The sequence below is a fragment of the Caloenas nicobarica genome, chromosome 16 (genome assembly GCF_036013445.1).
Source record: "Caloenas nicobarica isolate bCalNic1 chromosome 16, bCalNic1.hap1, whole genome shotgun sequence".
Classification (NCBI taxonomy): Eukaryota; Metazoa; Chordata; class Aves; order Columbiformes; family Columbidae; genus Caloenas; species Caloenas nicobarica.
In genome coordinates, this window is record NC_088260.1 from 1,123,467 (window position 1) to 1,135,801 (window position 12,335).

General features: G+C 45.0%; 1 protein-coding gene across 1 annotated transcript in view; it reads left to right on the forward strand.

Moving 5' to 3' along the window:
• The first annotated feature begins 2,102 nt into the window (after window positions 1-2,102).
• Window positions 2,103-12,335, forward strand: part of GALNT9 (polypeptide N-acetylgalactosaminyltransferase 9) — a 110,386-nt gene continuing 100,153 nt past the window's right edge. The window contains exon 1 of the mRNA XM_065646474.1: window positions 2,103-2,343. Coding sequence (XP_065502546.1) covers window positions 2,103-2,343 — 241 coding nt within the window. The remainder of the gene's footprint in view (window positions 2,344-12,335) is intronic.

Genomic DNA, 12,335 nt, shown 5'->3' on the forward strand with positions numbered 1-12,335 from the left:
TGCAGGAGATGACACTGCAGAAACCTGTGGCGTTTTTTGCCAGGGACAAGATTAGATTATGGTGAAACTCTAGTTTGGGCTTATTCTGCCCAGCTGATCTCTCCAACATGTGTTTCACTGGTGATCCCCAAAAGAGGAGACGGTTCCTCTGAAACAGAAGCACATCTTCTCAAACAAACTGCACCCTCAGGGGCCTTGCAGAAGGTGAACAACAGGAAGTTCAGGAGTAGAACAGCAGTGGGGAGTTTATAACTCAGGAAAAACTGAGCAGGTCTCGCCAAATTACAGTAAATTCAGGGAGGTTGTAACTTTTGCTAGATTTTTAGCTTGTCAGCTCCTGTAATCAAGAAGGAAGTATAAAAGGAAAAAAAATTCTCGCAACCAGGATTATATTCTGGTATGCAGCCCTCTACATGAGATGATGTACAAAGGAGGACCACTGTGAACATGAATTGAGAAGGTGAAAGGTCTTGTCAGATGTCCATAGCTGTCAAGCTTAGTGATCTTTGTAATTCTACAACAATCACTGGATTTGTGTTTGACCGTAAGGGCCCAGGCTGCATTTCTCCACCTGTGTACAGTTCTATGATTCTATAGTAGGAAAGACATGGATGTGTTGGAGCAGGTCCAGAGGAGGCCACAAAAATGATCAGAGCGCTGGAGCACCTCTCCTATGAAGGGAGGGCTGAGAGAGTTGGGGTGTTCAGCCTGGAGAAGAGAAGGTACCAGGGAAACCTTTCGATACCAAAAAGGGGCTTATAAGAAAGATGAGGACAGACTTTTTAATAGGGCCTGTCACAATAGGACAAGGGGTAATGATTTTAAACTAAAAGAGGGTAGATTCAGACTAGATACAAGGAAGAAAGTTTTTATGATGGTCGTGGTGAAACACTGGCCCAGGTTGGCCAGAGAGGTGGTGGATGAACCATCCCTGGAGGCATCCCAGGCCAGGCCAGACGGGGCTCTGAGCAACCTGAGCTGGTGCAGATGTCCCTGCTCATGGCAGGGGTGGCACTGGGTGACCTTGAAAGGTCCCTTCAACCCAAACTACTCTATGATTTCTGTGTATGCTTGACAAGAACTTCTTTTGCATGTGGATGTCATGCCAACCGTGTCACTTCCAGGTAGAATCATTAGCTGATGTTGTACTTTGGTTGCGAGGAAACCCATGGAGCCAAGTGTGTTACCAGCTCTGCCTCTTGCTGGGGGCGTGTGAACTTGTTTCAGGCTATTTCCAGTGGTGAGGCGGGTGGGGCATCATCCCCTCCTGAGACTGCACCCCTAGACAAGGACAACCCTTGTCCTGTCCATTCTCAGGAGCTGCCTCTAGCGCTGCTGGGGCAGGATCAGGGCCCCCCAGGGGGGCAACGAGCTGAAAATGGCCACTAAATGGCCACTGGTGTGCTCGGTGGGAGGGACGCTCGCAGCTCCGCTGGCCCCTCCACCGCTGTCCGTGGTGCTGAAACCCGGCGGCGAGTGCCGGGGCCGCCGGCTGGGCCGGGTGCGGGCGGGGAGCCGCGGGCGGGGCGGCGGCTCCACCGTGTGCATGTAGATGAGATCCCCCGGAGCACGTCACTCCGCACCGGCGCTCTGCGTTTGGGGCGGCGGAGAGAGCGAGGGCGGGCGAGCGGGAGCCGCCGGAGGAGGAGGCGAAGCAGCGGCGGAGGCTCCGCAGCCAGCAGCGCTTGGGCTCCGCGCTGCCTGCGCGCCCCCGCTCCATGCCGCCCAGCCCGCCGCGGCGCGGCCCCCGCGGGGCGAAGGCGGGAGCCGGGCGGGGAGCGGCGCGGCGGTGCTGAAGGACAGCTCCGCGCAGCCCCGCTCGGCTCGGCTCGGCTCAGCTCCGCGCAGCTCCGCTCGGCTCGGCTCGGCTCGGCTCAGCTCCGCGCAGCCCCGCTCGGCTCGGCTCGGCTCGGCTCAGCTCCGCTCAGCCCCGCTCGGCTCCGCTCAGCTCCGCGCAGCCCCACCCGGCTCCGGGCAGCCCTGCTCAGCTCCGCGCTGATCCGCACCGCTCTGCGCCCCAGGCGCGTCCCCTCCCCGGGTGGCCGCCAGGCCGCCGGCCGCCGCGCCTTGATGCGCCCCCCGCCACCGCGCCGGCGGCTCCCATGGCGGTGGCACGGAAAATCAAAACTTTGTTGACGGTGAACATCTTGGTCTTCGTGGGCATCATCCTCTTCTCCGTCTACTGCAGGATCCAGGACCGCTCCCAGGAGCTGGTGCAGATCGTCCGGAGCGCAGACCGCCGGGCCAGGAGCCGTGGCGCCAAGGTGGGCAGCCTGGCCGACAGGGAGTCCATCCTGCAGCGCCTGGACCACCTGGAGGAAGTGGTCTACAACCAGCTCAATGGTACGGGGGGCTGGGAGGGGACACGGCACCAGTCCTGTGGTGCCCTGTGTCCTGAGAGGGTGCTGAGAATTGGGGAAGAGCACCCAAAGTGCCTGCCTGCTGGGGAGGGAGGTCTGGGAACTGTCTGCACTGACCCCACTGCTGAAGTGCTGAAAATTAAGGGAAAGAGGTGGCTGGAGGGGTTTGTTGTGCACCCCCTCACGAACTCTCAGTTCAAAGTCAGGACTTCCTCAATAGGTACAAAGTTAAGGAGGCTGCAGAGTTCACGGGTTTAAGGATTGGTGGAAGTCCCTACGGACTGTACCAGCTTTTAGAGTTTGCCTGGATGTATTAACTCTGCATGGGTAGGTGTTTGTATAGCAAATACAGTTAGGTTACAGCTGGAAGTCATATGCCTTGTCTCAGAACTACCCTAAAAATACTCTGCTGAGTTCTTATATTGTGTACTTTTAATGATCTTTTTAAACATAGCACCCATATGTTTCCTTAATGACTTGGCCATTTTAATTTGATATTATCTTTGGTGAGACAGGGAAGCATCTACCGCTTCTTTTTGTGACATAGCATTCGAATTGACCAGCCTTGAAAAATATTGATAGATAAGAAAAAAGCCCTTCTATGATAACTAGAACACACTAAGTCATAAAAGTTGTTATAGAACAACTAAAGTTTCATATAGAAACTGATTCTTCAAAATGAGTGCATTTTTATTTGCATAGATTCATAAAGTTGTAAATGTGGAACATCAAAGAAATAATTTGGACAAGAAGAGGCTGAAGGACTTTTACATGAAATTATAATATGAATGTAACATTTAACGTCTAGCACCAGATAAAACTTGCGGTGTAAATATGGTTAAGTACACCAAATGTGCTTCTAGGTTGCTTTTGAAAATCTTACTCGTAACGCTGATTTAACAAAGGCTACTGTAGTCTCAAAATGCAGACAAATAGGAGGGTTAGGATCAAGTATATTTCCTATTGCTACTTTGTGAATGAATGTATAAATCTAAGTAGGTTAGTCTATTATGGTAACATGCAATCTATGCCAGAAACGTTACAAAACAGGCATCCCCTTACGTGCTCATGTGTATGAACAGGGAACAGAGAAGGGGAATGTGGGGTGTGGGTGTTGGTCACAAAAATACACATTCAGACATTAGAGGGAAGTGTCAGCAGCTGTGTTTCCCAACTATATATTGGAGCAGTTTTGAGGAATGTAGGATTTAAGAGGGAAATCCTGCTCCCAAATTCAACAAAGCCATAGTCTTCTCAAACTAAATTAGATCAGTCCTCAAGCTAGACCTATAATAGCTCCATTGAATGGGGGTTTTTTTGGCCCAAATTGATTTGTTCTTGGTATTGTTCACAGGTGAGACTTTGGGTAGGATTTCCCTGCTCTGGGTTCCTCTCAGTGTCCCACTCACAGAAGAATCACAGGAGTCCTTAATGTCCTGGGCAGGCACCATTGCATGTGGCTGCAGAGCAAACAGGAGGTTCTCTGTAAATATGCCTCTGTTTTGGGGACTTTTGTCATCTTCAATTTGGGTTGCTGGATACAGAACTTCACAGTGAAATTACGTGAACCTAAATGTTATGTTGCTTCTTCAGATCATGATAAACACTGCAGTCAGCTGCTTCTTCTTGAAAGTTCTTACACAGGAAAATACAGAAAGTTTTTCCAGCTGAGCTGTTCAAATTTCCTATTCATCTCCCCTCATTTTCCCTCTGACGTGGTTTGGTTTTTATTACACAGTGGTACAGTAACATAGATTATTTCACCATCATCAAGAAAATATGCTTTGTCACTTTCTTCTTTTTTTTTTTTTTTTCCATTCTGTGGCAACACAACCAAAAACTTCTAAAACATTAGGAGGTGCCCCACTGAAATCATCAGAGTTGCGTTACTGTAAGCAAAATCGAGATCAAGCATCTGTGCTTGGGTTTGACTCGCTGGTATTCCATTTTTAATATCATGACTCATTACTTATACCATTAATGGGCACAATAGTGCTCTGGCAGCATTGAGGTTCCAGGCAGCCCGTCTGACGACGCTCGGCCCGTCTGATGATGCTCGGTCTGTCTCACGGTCAGACCCATGTTACACAAGCTCTGCCTGCTCTGGACCTGGGCACTTTCATCCTGGTGTTAAGCAAGGGTTCTCAGACATTATCCTGTATACTGCTCTATCACAAAGTGAGAGACACATCGAGGCCTTCTTGGATGTTACTTTTTAATGAAGTAGGTCGAAGTCACTTTTATAGGGAGAGACAGACATAGGCAGACAGATCTTATTCATAAGGAATATGAATTCTTTGCATACCCAGAACTCCCACAAGCACAAGGAGTTTGAGTCCAGCTCAGTGTTATTGTCACAGTAGATCTGTCCAGATCATTATTTTAGTTTCTGCTCTCGGTTCTTTCTATTTTGAGATCAGGAAATTTAGACCCACCTATTAAGTATCTTGTATTTTGGTAATAAAGTCTCAGTGTTTTTTAATTTCTTTTTCCTTTTCTATTCAGGTTAGTCCTAAACTAGTAAGACCTTACCTGGATTTTCTAGGGACTCTGTTGAAGATCCAGTGTAATAGACACTTCTGTAGAGTCCAGCCCTGCAGCTGCAGCCATACACAATTCTGTTTCTTTCACACTTACTTATTTGAATGAATGAAAACAAATGTTATTTGAAAGCAAAACTTCTGCAAGGAAAAACAAACACAAGCGGTAATGTTATAAATGTAGCGAGAGGTGATCCCAACCAGATCACTAGAGAACTCATTAACTCTTCAGTCCGAACAAACCTGTGCGCACAATGCCTGTGGAGGGGTGTAGAGCACAGAGGACCATGCGTGACAGGCAGGAGGAAGCTGCTCCTTGCAGTTATCTTGGGCAGAACAAGGCTTTTTAGAATAGAATGAATGAGAATTGCCATGATTCCCTGCAGAGTCGTGCAGACGTACAGCCAAACGATAGTTTTCAGTTGGCTCGTGCTTTGGTTTTCTATCAGAAAACCAGTATTTCTGAAAGCTTGCTTTACCCTCAGCTGCTCCTGGTTTGATGGAAGTAAATGAACAGAGTGTGCAAAGGGAAAGGAAAGCAAAGCAATGTGTCTGTGGAATTTCCTTGGTGAAACTTTATATTACCTCTTAGTATTCAACTTTGGGTATAGAATTTATTTTGAAAAAAATTAGTTACTCTAGATCTAGTTCATTAATCTATTTTTTTTCATTTTTATGATGATATTCCTATTGATGAATATGATACGTTGCCAGTCAAGACAGAACTAACACCAGATAGACTTAGTTGCAAGGCATCAAATGGCATAATGATCACAACTTGGTATTTTCTTCCTTTGCCTCTATTTTTTGTAAAGGGGAAAAAATAAAAAATATTTAATCGACTGATTTTTTTTTTTCCCTAATCAGTTTTGCATCTGAGTCTGTTACTAATGATTTACCATAGAGGATAAAGAATTTTTGATGCCCTGACTACAGCATAACCTTTCGTGCCAAAAGCAATTGAAGGATCAGACTACAATTTCACTGTAATTGCCTTTTTCCCTTTTCACTGTCTCTTTCCAGTAATACACAACAATCAATACAGCATGTAATTAGATTTCTTTCAATCTGCAGAGATTAAGAGAGTTTTCATCTTCTCATTATGTATGCTCACATCGTGTCTTCCTACTCATGGCTTCTACATTAGACCCCTGTGACCTGTTCTGTTGCAGCCGTGGAGGGATAAGTTCGGAGTATTCCCTTGAATTTGGCAGATCATCATTCTTTACACATTGTAATTTGATTTTGCTCTCTTTGGGAAGATTAAATACAGTAGCATTTTCCAGTATGATAAATGGGGTTTATATTGTATATGCATTTCATGGAGGAGGCTGGGGAAAAAAAGTGGACAATTCGTGTAATTGCAGCACACAGACTTAAAATGATGGAAATGGCAGGTCCTGGGTGCAGAGGATGGATTCATGCAGGCTGGGACTCCTGATTTTTAGAGTGTACTGGAAGCAAAGTGATTGCATTGAAAATTCAGCCTAGCAATCTGCATACTTAAAAGGTACAGTAGTATTTTTAAAAGGACAGTTTTAGTCTTTATAGGCTTGGGGCTGGTTGAAAATTGTTCCAAATTTCCATATCAAAAGCAAGGGTTGGGAACAGGCTGAAATGAATCATGTGAATGTCCACATCAGATCTGTCAAAAAGAAGCTTTTACAGCTGGCAACTTCAGTTGAGGAGTAATTCCTTTGCAGGGAAGAGAAGAAAAGCCACGTGTGCATGGGGGAAGATTTATGTGTGACCATCAGCCTTGTGTTAATGAAACTACACCTTCTCATACCCACATACAGATCCCCATGATAGATCTATTACTGTTTAATTTGCTTATGGTCTGATGCTAACATGCATCTGACAAAATTAGCACATAATTATCTCCAAAAGTATCAATTTATTTGTGGGCCCTGTGCTTTCCTTGTACCTGTGAGAAGCATCTTCATGTGGTCTCATTTTGAGGATTTTTTTAAGAAATGCAAGGTTGGACCTAGCGAAGGCAGGAGTGAAAAATACCAACTATATTTCCTTTTGCTTTTATTTTTAACTTAGGCTGCAGTTTATTAGTTTACCATACAGCATATAACAAGTATTTTCAATTGTTCTGGATCAGTTACTCAAACTTAGATAAGTAAAAGTTGTTACAGGTGTGACCTTCTGTGTTTCAAAGTGACAGTCAAGTCCAAAAGGCTGATTTCCACTCCACGTTGGCTTTAGTTGTGTTAGTCTTGACTTGTGTAGCTGAGGAAACACATAATCAGTGGTTTCAGGAAGACCAAGACTTTATTCCCCAAAATTGGGAGACATAATGAGTCTATATTTTGATAGCCCCTATGAAAATAAAATGTAATACTCAAAATAGTATTACTCTATTTAGGTACTTTAGGAAGAAAAGGTCTAAATGTTTGGTAGAAAAAAAAAGTTAATCTCTTTTGTAAAATAGGCAGAATTGCGTTAAAATCTTCAAAACGCTGGGAAACACAAAAGGTAGATCTCCATTCCAGCTGCAACTTGGTGATTTTCAAGTCTCTCCCTGTACTCTCTGTTTCATATACTGGTAAATATCTTTTATGTAATGTTTCTGCTTTTTGCATTTGTACCTGGGAAGAAAGCTTATTTTGACAGACAAATCATGTGGTAATTTTATCCTTGACTCATTTATTTGTGTAGAACTTGGATAATTTGTACTATATAGGATTAAAAGTAACATTTGCAGAAGTTGAAAGGAAATCTTTGACTGGTGTTTTGTTGCCTTTTGGGAGGTATCCCAGTTTGGTTTCTTTCCATTTCTTTGTAGATGTGGCTGGAGTTGGAAAAGGAAATATGGGTCTGTCGTTGTAGTGAAGGGCTGCAGTGTGGTTGTTGATTAGAAAACCTGCCTTTAACTTATACCCTCCACAGTGGGAGGTGGGGTTGGTTTTTGAGTTTAGGAGTTTTTTTGTTTATTTGATTTTTTTTCTAAGTATGTAAAGGCAGGTAGTAGTTAAACCAAGAGCATCATTTAAGAATACGGTTCCAGCCACTGAGTGCATGGCTGTTCTCCAAGGAAATAATAAGATTTATGAAAGGAAGGAAAAGAAATGAGTCATGTTTAACAAATCTTCCTGTTATTAATGCCCCTTTCTAACCTTACTAATGGGTACTTAGTTTGTCTTTCTCAGTATACTTGGCATGCTTTTTTATTATTGTTATTATTTGTGAGGTTTCGCTTGGTAGTCATTTCCGTCACTCACTTTAACAAACTGAAAATAAAAAAAAAAGATAATAAAAAGAGCCTGTGATGTTCTGGATAACAGGAAGGAAGAAAGGCAGCGACAGCAGAGCAGCTTCCAACCTTGTTGTAGTCCTATTGATCAAAACTGTCCTCTGAAGTAGGAGAACTTTGCCTTCTGAGAATGAAAACCAGACAGAGATCCTCCCAGTGACCCACAGTCCCCTCCTGAGAGCAGCGAGCCCGAGCAGCCACGCGCTCATCAGATGGGTATGGCCTGTGTCTGCTGTTCCTAAAAACCATGACCATGGAGCACGGAAATCATTGTGAATATCTCAAAGCCTTGCAGGTGGAGGGACAAACCCATTTCAGGGATAGCACGGCAGATGCAAACAGTTTAAAAGTTGCCTTTCTGCCCTATAGCTTTTATCCTTTTTGGCATCCTGGAACATCCAGGTTTCCCAGACAGTTCTGAAGACAAGCTACAGTGCAGCTGATACTTGTCCTGTAGGACACAAAGAGTGGTCCTGGCTCTGCAATAACGTTTGTCTCAGCTTCACAGCACAGAGCAAATCGGGGCCTGACTCGTGGAGTCTGACTGGGACCCAAAACTAGGCTTTTCCTCAAGATTTGACTGAATGGGTATTTTTAGCGTGCACGTGCACGTGCTGTGTCCTAGCTGAATGCTTGAACCACCATGTTGTTTAACCAGTATGTTGTTTAAAAAATAAAAGCAAAAAGAAGATCATATAGCTTCCCTTTAGGTGAATAAGACAGCTGCTGCATTCTTTAGAGCTGTCGGTCTTTTCTGGACAACGATTTTCAGACTTCAAAGCAAGGATGGGACTTTCCATTCCCTCCTTTTCAGCGTCCTCTGTTGCTGAGGCTCAGCCCAAGGCTGGAGCTCTCGGGGGCAGAGCAGGTCCTCCGCTCAGCCCCCAGCTGCTGCCGCAGCGCCCAGCAGCTATCCTCAGTGCATCAGAGCACAGGGGAACGTGTCAAAACCTGGAACGTGGGCAAGGTCACACACAGGCTCCAATCCCAGTTCCCACAGCCCAGGCTGGCATCCCAGCCAAGGCGCTGCTGCACCGTTCCCACAGCAAAAGGGCTTGTTTTTCTTGGAAGGGCTCCGCCGTGACAGCTGGAAAGCCCTCTCCTGCAATACTGGAGAAGTTTGCTTCTTGTTTTGTCTCTGTGGCATTTTTGGTGGGGCGATAGGGTTAATTGGTTGTTTTTCATTTGGATTCTTTATGCTGGTTTTGTATTTTATTTGGCAGTGGGGCCTTACTGCCCTTTTAGAAATTGAATTTATTTTTTCCTACAGCTCTCATGTGCTTCTAGGATGTGAAACTTTTGTAAATAAAAATGTATTTTTGTTATACTAACTCATTTTCAAGCAAGCCTTGTATTGCAGAAAAGACTGGCGGTATTCTTTCCTGTGCATACTGAACTGAAGGCAGTGATAAGACTAAAAATATCCCCAATTGAAATAGCATTGTATAACCCAAAGGTTAGTCTTCCTCAGGATTAGAATTTGCAGTTGCTTTAGAGATTCCTTGTAAGGCAGATTTCTAGTCATCCAGCCCTGTGTAAAATGAGGCTACTGATAGCTGCACAATTTATCTCTGCAAAGCTCAATCCCACTGGCAATTGCCACAAGCACAAACCTGCTGATGAAAGATGAAGGATGCTGGTGCTGGTGTCTGCTGGCCGGCCAGGCCTGCGTGTTCCGTGCTCTTTGTGTTGCTGGAGGTGCTGAGCAGGGACCAGGGAGTGTTCACACCTCTAATAGGGAAAAACAGGTTTTGCTGCACAGAGCTGTTAATCCTAAAACATGATGATAGATTGCAGGTGGCTCCATATGACACATGGAAGTGGAGTATGAGGTAAGAGGGAGGTGATCATGTTCAGATTATTAAACAGCCCAATACTAAGCTGCCTAACTGCTGAAATGGTTAGTGCTTACAATTTACAAAAGCAATGGGTGGGTTTAGCTTAGAAAAATGCGTGGTTGAGTGGTTTAAGTGTTAGCTTGTGTTAGCCTTGGGTTTGGAAACCACTTTTTTTGGGTAGTTCTGTTCCATAATTTCTGTCACATGGAGAATCCCCAGAATCCAAGCCTGTGGATTTAGGCTTCTGACTTGCAGCACCACAGCGAGGATGTGGGCAGCGAAATGCTCTGCTGGAGCCTGCCTGGCTGTTTCTTCCTGGTGAGCAGCCTTTTCTTCCCCTACTTAATGATCTTTTGCGTCTGCTGGAGGCTGCAGCTCTCTCAACACTTGAAGCATGTCTTTTGTTTATTCACCGCCAGTACCGGAGGGAGCAGTGAAAAGATTTGCAGGTATTAATTAGAAGTTTCCCATCTTTCTTCAATTTAATATTTGGCAAGCTCACTTGATGCGTCCTTCCCAGGGTACTCCTTTAGGGGTAGACCTGAACGTGTCAGCACCTGCACTCAACACTTTGCTCTGAGCTACTCCAGCTTGGAATATACAAAAAAAAAAGTCTTTGATTTTAGACTTGTGCCAGCCTCATCCTCTTCTTGAAATGGATCCATCTGGCTCAATGCATTTTCATTTAACAGGAAATCAATTCTGGAAGGGAAGTGGCTTTTATAATGCCAGTATCCAGTGGGGTTATATGTAAAACTTTCTGTTTTCTGAAGGAGTCAGCTTGGTATGGTTCCCGTTTCAGGCCTTCACAACCCTAAGCCAGGCAGCAGAAAGCCCTCTGAGATGAGTTCAGGGAATTAAGAGTTTCTTCTGTGATTCATTCTGAACCTGACTTGCCTGGTAACTGGATTCTTTGTCCCCTCTTTCTATCACGCATTACAAAGTTCACAAAGTGAGATTTTTAAGCCTTCCTTGCACAGTGAGAAGAGTGAACAGAGGATATGTGGCAACGCAAGAGAGCTATTCATGGCCTGATCTGAAGCTGGGATGCTGCAGCCCGGCGTGCCGGCGGACACAGGGTGGTCCATGCAGCCCCTGGAGAAGCTGTTGGTCATTGCAGAGCGTCTTTTTGCACATGTTACAAGACTTCTTGTTTAGGTATCGTAACTGATAAGCTGGAGCACAAATGCTGCTGTCTTAGAGACATGGTGGAGATTGTGGAAGAATGAGAGCAGTGAAACACTTTGTAAAATTCTTCTTACTGAAAATCAAGTTCTTTGCTTTTAAAGGAACCAGACTCAGATCTTCACATTGAATTCCTCTGCTTGCTCTGTTAATTTGCAATATGTTAACACAAGCATTTTCTCTTTGCTTTCCTGCTTACTTCAGTTAATAACTATAGCAGCATGAAATTTCCCTGACGCTACACCAGAACTGCAGGAGAGACTCCTTTATTTTCAGGTTCCCCAAATGGCAAACTTGGGTCCCACTGGCTTGTCTCGTTGCCTTTCAGTGGTGACTGAATAACTAAATTATGTGAGGAGCAGAGAAAGGATTCTGTGCTGCTCTTTGCTGGGCATGCAGCATTCCCTGTGCTCAGCTCCCAGCCAGCCTCCTGGCCCCGGGCTCAGCACTGGTCCTCTCTGCGGCCGTTCCGTGCTGGAAAGCTCTTTGTGCTGATGGGCAGCCTGGCTCTGACTGGAGTTTAGCGTGACCGGGTGGCACGTCTGCTTCGTGTCCTTGAGGAGTGACGAGTCCGAGCTGTAAGCCGAGACCTCAGCTTTCGGAAATTAAAATTCTGATTCATACCTGTCTCTTCACTGAAGGATCTTCTCCTCCTGTAGAAAGGCACCTTCTATCGCTGTCTTCATTTCTCTCTTTAATGTGTAATTTAACATCTCATAATGTACTCATAAGTACAAACCTGAGACACGTCAGGGGACAGGAACATTCGTTCTTTTATGGAATTTCTGTATAAAGGAAAGCAAAACCCGAAGAAAAAATGAGTTTCTGAAAACCTGGATTTCTTTTTACATTGCCTTGGCGGAAACCAAATAAGCACTTTTTCAGTCAGTAGCATTAAGAAGGTAAATTGGAGAAGTTTGATCCACAACATCAAAGTTGCGACCATTGTCTTTATATATAATGTGAATTCTATATGTGTGTGATAGCTTTAAATGTGCTCTGCAGGTGGATGAAAGCAGCACGTTGTCACCAAATGCACCCCGTGTTGTCAAGGAAAACCCACTGCGTCTGCAGTGAGTTTGTCAGGGCCTAAACTACCCATAGGTCACAGTCAGTTTGTAAAAATACCAACACGCAAAGAAGCCAA